Source organism: Ammospiza caudacuta, chromosome Z (assembly GCF_027887145.1).
Source record: "Ammospiza caudacuta isolate bAmmCau1 chromosome Z, bAmmCau1.pri, whole genome shotgun sequence".
NCBI classification, from domain to species: Eukaryota; Metazoa; Chordata; class Aves; order Passeriformes; family Passerellidae; genus Ammospiza; species Ammospiza caudacuta.
The window spans coordinates 77977088-77983179 of record NC_080632.1 but is presented as its reverse complement, the minus strand read 5'-3'; the positions used below and the strand labels follow the sequence as shown (position 1 = coordinate 77983179).

At 53.8% G+C, this 6092-nt stretch overlaps 1 protein-coding gene across 2 annotated transcripts; it reads left to right on the top strand.

Moving 5' to 3' along the window:
• The first annotated feature begins 1845 nt into the window (after positions 1–1845).
• On the top strand, positions 1846–3493 carry LOC131571552 (avidin-like). Of its 2 annotated transcripts, none has more exons than XM_058824308.1 (4): positions 1846–1920; positions 2444–2654; positions 2757–2889; positions 3303–3493. In XM_058824308.1, exons 1-4 carry the CDS (start codon positions 1849–1851, stop codon positions 3334–3336), a joined length of 450 nt encoding a protein of 149 aa, XP_058680291.1. In that variant the 5' UTR covers positions 1846–1848; the 3' UTR covers positions 3337–3493. The 2 variants fall into 2 exon arrangements, with proteins under 2 accessions (XP_058680291.1, XP_058680289.1); XM_058824306.1 differs by having other exon boundaries at positions 3147–3366.
• Positions 3494–6092: the final 2599 nt, after the last annotated feature.

Below are 6092 nucleotides of genomic sequence, written 5' to 3'. Positions count from 1 at the left end.
AGAATAAAATTTTAAAATCATCAGCTGTTGCTGCCTTTTCTTAGACTCTGTCCTTGCTACACCTTCTGTCCCCAAAGATGCCCCTGCTGAGGTGAGGCCTCATCACTGCCCCTCTGCAGGGACATCTGCATTGCTCCTTGATCCCACCCATCTGCCTCCCTGGGCTCATTTCCCATCTCATTAAATCCAAAATCCAAACTGTCATCATTCCCCACCTGCCTGATGGTGGCAGGGTTAGCAGCAGCACCCTGAATTCAGCTCACTTCCTTGCAGTGCCTTCATATCCGTTCCCACCAGACCCTTTCCAGCACTGGGAATCCGTGCTCTGTTGGATCAGGCAATGGAGGCAGCATTATCAGTAGATTTGAGATGCTCATTAACTTTGTGCTGCATGGCATGTCAAGTAAAATGTGCACAAGTTAAAGACCCCATCCCACCCCATTCCATCCCCCTGGGTTACACTCAGGGATTTTCCCATTCTCTACCATTGCATTTTGGCAGTGTCTCTCTTTTTGCCTCTGTGGACACCTGCTAAGCTTAGTCAGCTCTTTTGGCACAAAGCTTTTGGCAGGTCCGTGGGTGAAGAGAAAGCCTCTTGCAGAAGTGTTATGAAAATACCCCAGCCCCAGGGATGACAGCACTGCAGCTGCACAGTCCATTAAGCCTGGCCCAGCTCTAGCAAAGCTGCAGCATGGTGTCATGAAGTGGGGGGAAACCTGGCACCACCCTGGGATCTATAACAAGCTGGCTTGTCCCTGGCAAACATCACAGAAAGGCAGGAGCTGGTGTCAGGCCAAAAGAACAGAGTGTGGCATCCAGGGCAACAGCAAAAGACTCCACAGGGGGAATTTCTATGAGTACCTGTGATAGGCCATGAGTTTGGGACTGAAAAAGACAAAGAGGAGGGATATGTTAGGAGAGGGCTGTTTTCCACTCAGCCCAGCATTTGAGGTTACCTAAATGGGAGAGACCTGTGCTGAGCGCAGGGGGCCAGGATGTGCCAGGGCTAGCAGTGGGCACTGAGAGGTGCCACCCCAAAGGGGCGCTGCCCCACCCCTAGTTTGCACACTGCAGCCCTGTTGCCATGCCCTGCCCCAAACACTGTTGTCTTGAACACAGCAGGTCTTGGTTCAGCTGAGTCCCACCTGAATTTTCAGCTGCCACAGCCATATGCCTGCTCCAGGCATCACAGCAAAGGCACAGCTCAGGAAGACAGGGACACTGCATGCTGCATATTTCACATCAAAGGTCCTTTAGAGCAGCCAATACAAGAAGTGTGAATACAATGCTGGTTATCACACTCTGTGTGTTTAGCAAACACACTCATTGGGACCTCAGTAATGTCACTGTGGTTAATTCTTCCTCTAACTCTCACAAAAGTAAAAGCAAAAGCATCAAAATCAGCAGCTGACATCCAGCAAAGGCTGGAGAAACGTTACCGCTTCTAAAATTAGTAAACTTTGCTTTCTGTGCAGCGCTGCAGCATCCTCATAAGGCAGTGGCAGCAGCAAAGCAGGGAGGGGGTAAATGTTGAAATACGTGGTAGCTTCCAGCCTTTGTGCATGGGAGGCAGATTCCCAAAGAAGGTATTGACGCTTTCCAGGCTACTATAGGGCCTTATAAAAAACTTGTGTCCCCACTCCTCTGCCCAGCCGTGCTTATTCCTGCGTTCCTTCAACCCTGACCAGGTCATGCAGACCTGCCCACCTCCCTCGCCTGTCCCGGGCACCCTGACATTAAGCCATTCATCTCACAGCTGCCATCCTGGTGCTGGTGGGGCTCCAGTTACAGCCCTATAAAGGGCACCGGGCTGCAGGGCTGGGAGGAGCTCTTAGCAGCCTTGCAGCCATGGGGAGAAGTGCCTTTGCCCTGGTCCTCGCCCTTGCCCTGGCAGTGCGTGTTGCCCCTGCAGAGAGGAAGGTATGGGGACAGATGACAGTGGGGATGTGGGGCTGACATCCTGCTAGACCCCAAAGTCTGCTGCTGGGGCACCATAGCTCAGCAGGGAGCCAGGGCTGGGCTGCTGGAGCTGGTAGGAGCAGCACTGTGCTGGGCTGAGGGAAGCTGCAATGAGGCTGGGAGGACAGGACTGCTCCTGCAAGGATGCTTCTTGCTGTGGGAAGTCATTCAGAGGAAGGCAAACAGAGCCATACCCCTGACAGCTCCTGTTTTTCCTCCCAGAGAGTAGGGGAAACTGTGCACCTGCTGCTTGAGCATGAGGGTCTCCCTCTCCCTTGGGTGGGTGAAACCATCCTGGACAGTGGCTGAGCTGGATTACAGCTCAGGCATGATTCTCACACTGAGATGGTGATGCCAGTGGCACATCAGGTCAGTGGCACACCACCCACTGCTGCAGACATCTCTGGGCAGAGCCAGGGTGAAGGGATGGGAGCAGGATGCTCCCCCCTCTCCCTCCCTCCAACCCACAGCCCTGGCCTTGCAGTGCCTTCTCTCTGGGTCGTGGCGGAGCGACACCAGCTGCCAGATGGTTGTGTCCACCCTGAACAAGGACAACAGATTCTCCGGTTTTTACCAGCCGGGACCTGCTGCTGGCTACCCAGAACTCCTCACCTCACCACTGGAGGGGTCCCAACAAGATACAGAGCTGGTCCCACAGCCCACCTTCTCCTTCACTGTGAACTGGAAGCTCCAAGGTAGGCAGCAGGGGGAGGTCATCCTGCAGGCGGGGATGCCAGCAGGACACAGGGTGACCTTGTGCCTCTCTACCTGACTCACACCATCTTAAACCCTTCCAGACTCAGAGACTGCCTGGACAAGTGTCTTCCTGGGCCAGTGCTATGTGGACCCCAAAGGGGAGGAGACCCTGCATGCCCTGTGGCTCCTGCGAGAGGCAGCCGACAGTCCTGCAGAGGACTGGAAAGGCACCCGGTGAGTGCTGGGTCCCAGCCACTGCTCTGCCAGGGTCCTCTCCAACTCAGGCTGGAAAAGGGAGAAATCTCACAGGGTGAAGCATGGGAGGACCATGAGGGTGGAATGGGTTTGTCACCGGTGATATGCAAGGGCTATGGAGCATCTGTGTAACGTCGCCCACCCCTGCATGCCAGAAGTGCCTCAGGGTGGGGGATCCCTGGATGGGCTCTGGCTACAGAGAGCCCTCTGTGGAACTTTCTTTCCACTCTCCACAGCAGAAAGAGAAGGAAAAGATGCCAGCACCTGGCGCAGCCTCTGCTACAGGCTGTTGGAACCTGCAGTACCTCAGTCAGCCACACAGTGTTCCCCCTGGGCTTCCCCTCTACCCTCCAGAGCACGCACGACCCCATCTGATTTGGTGTTTCCTGCAGGATCGGCACCAGCACCTTCACACGGATAAAATGACAGCAAATGGGAAAATCCAGCAGGCTCAGGATTGCGAGGAGTGCCTAGGCAGACTTTGCCCGCAACAGCATGCTGCACTTGAGGCGCAACCTCAGTCCAGAGGTTGGTGCTTTCTTAGGCAAGTTCACCAGATGCAAAATAAAGGGTTTCTGTGGGGATGCAGGGCTTGGCTCTGTCTTCTGCCCTGCCTCAAATTTGTGGGGTTTGTGTCACCCAGCAGCCACCCTCCCAGATGGGAGGTTTCATGCTGCACTGAGACTGAAAAAGACAAGGCTGAGGCCAGCAGAGTCCCTGGGGATGACGACTGTCCCAGCTCCCCTCCCTGGCAGTGTGCGGCAGGACTGTGCCTGCAAACCTGATGCCATGCTCTGGATAACATGTCCATAGGGGTCACTCCCAGATGTCCCTAGAGATGGGGCACAAACTGGGCTGTGGCCAGGCAGAAGGAACACTGCAGAGCCTTCCCGCGGGAGCCGAGCACGGGAAGCTCTCGGGTGCCCGAACGGGGCGCTGCAAACGACTCCAGCAGAGCCGTCAGCCTCCGGTTCCCAGCCCCGGCGGATGCGCAGCCCTGGCCGGCTGCCAGCTGCCCTCCCATCCCAGGCCCGGGGAAAGATCCTAAATATCCCGCCCCGAGAGTCCCTTCGTCACGGCTGTGTCCCCCGAGGAATGCATGGGGGTGTGTCTCCAGTCATGATGTCCAGACACGGCCAAGGAAAAAGAACAGGGGAAGGGCACATCTGGCACTGGCTGGATTTTTTAGGCATCACAGCCCGACCTCTCTGCCTTAGACACTTTGCCAAAGTGCTCCTAACACGACTCCTGGGGGTTCATCAGGCCCAGGGCTGAGGTGCCCAGCTGTGAGAGCTGGAAGGAGGCAGTGTTCCATCACTGTATTTCCAGCTGCTTTTTAAACCAGTTTTCAGATGTTAATTTTTCTGTTTCCACCAATATCCAGCAGCTGGTGCTAGTGGATAAAAATAGGATGGATGATGACACAGGATTTAGATTTCCCTTGAAGAGGTGGATACATCTTGTTTCTTCTACTGACTGAATTTTCCATCTCTGTGAGAAACCCTAATTAATTTTTTTTTTTAAAGGGCAAACCTGATTCGTTTAAAGCCACAATGAGGAAGTGTTTAGCATTCTTACACAGCCTAGGACTTCCTTAGCAATAGAAAGCAAATTTCATTTTATGTTTTCACAATTTTCAATATATCACTATCACGGAAAGGAGTAGATACCCTAATACTTGAGGAGTCACCAAGCAAAGAGGAGCCACCAAGCAAAAAAGATTCTGTTTCCATCTGGCAACACCCATCTGGGACTTGCCAGGGACTGTCCAGGATATTTTGCCCTGAAAAGCTCATACTTCCAGTCTGCCAGCGTAGTCCCACAATGCTCACAAAGGCACTTGCTGGGGCACAGGGGAGATACAAGTCGACCTTGGGCATAACAGAGGGAACAAGGTGGGGACACAAGCTGGGACCATACCACTGACCTAAGGCAGTGTGTGGGGCTCTGTGTGCATGCAAGCACCCCCAGTGCACATGCACACCTTGCTCTGACCCCACAGCATGCTAGGAAAAAGAGCAGGGATCTGCAGCAAAGGGGACAAGGAGGGCAGCAAGAGTATCAGTTGGCTCCTGCCCCTCTGCTTGATGTAATCAAGTCCTCAGCCAAAGACTCATTATGAGCACTTTAATCATTGCTGTGCTTTAACCCAAGGCATGAGGTCCAGGCTGAGCTTCATTTCTGTCCACAGGTCAGAGCTGGTTGCTGTGGGACTGGCACAGGAACACAGAAAGCAATGAAAAACAGCAGACTTGGGCCATTATGAGGCCATAGACCAGTCCTCCCCAAAACTCCCAGCTCCTGGCTCTCAGCCTGCTCTCCCAGAGTTATCTCCCTTCCTGACATCTGGCCAAGCAAGCCAGACAGCTACAAAGAGCAATATAGACCCCATCATACTCAGGCAAACACCAGCTCATGTGGCTGCTCCCAACTTTCCTGGCAACAACACCATGTATTACTTCAGATGGTTCATTTGATATTGATTACTGCTGGGTCAGGGACACTGTGTAACATCTGTGACACTACACACTCTGGCCTTGAACTGCAAAAAATGAAACTAAAGGGGAACAGGCCATTACACACACCGACCCTGAACTGCAAAAATGAAAGTAGGATTGGAACAGGACATTACGTACCTTGGCTTTGAACTGCAAAATAATGAAACTTAAGTGCTGAGGGGCATTACACACCATGGCCTCAAACTGCAGAAAATTAAACTGAAGTGTAGATGGGGTCCTAGACCTTCCTGATGCCCTGCATACCTCTGGGGAAAGAGTTCCAGTGGTTCCCTGGTGATGCTCAAGGGCTGTCCGTCCTGGCCAGGGTCGGGCTGTGACCCAGCCCTGTTGGGAGCATGCTGAGGCAGAGGCCCTGGATGAGCATCTCCTTGGCTGCCTCCTCTCTGGACACAACACTGTCTCATATCTTGCTTAGTTTTGCTCCCTGGGTGGGATGCAAGAGTGAGGCTTCCTGCACCCACTGCCTTGATGAGCTCCCGTGCCCCCAAATCCTGCACTGGGCTCTGCAGCCTGAGCTCAGGGTCTGCCAGTGCCTCCTGTGGACCCAGTGACCCCAACCAGACCTAGGGACAATCCTGAATTTAGCAACCCCGCAGCAGGCAAGGCCCACCCGGTGGCTGTTGCAGCACCCTGGCCCTGCTCCACTTCCTGTGATTGTGCAGC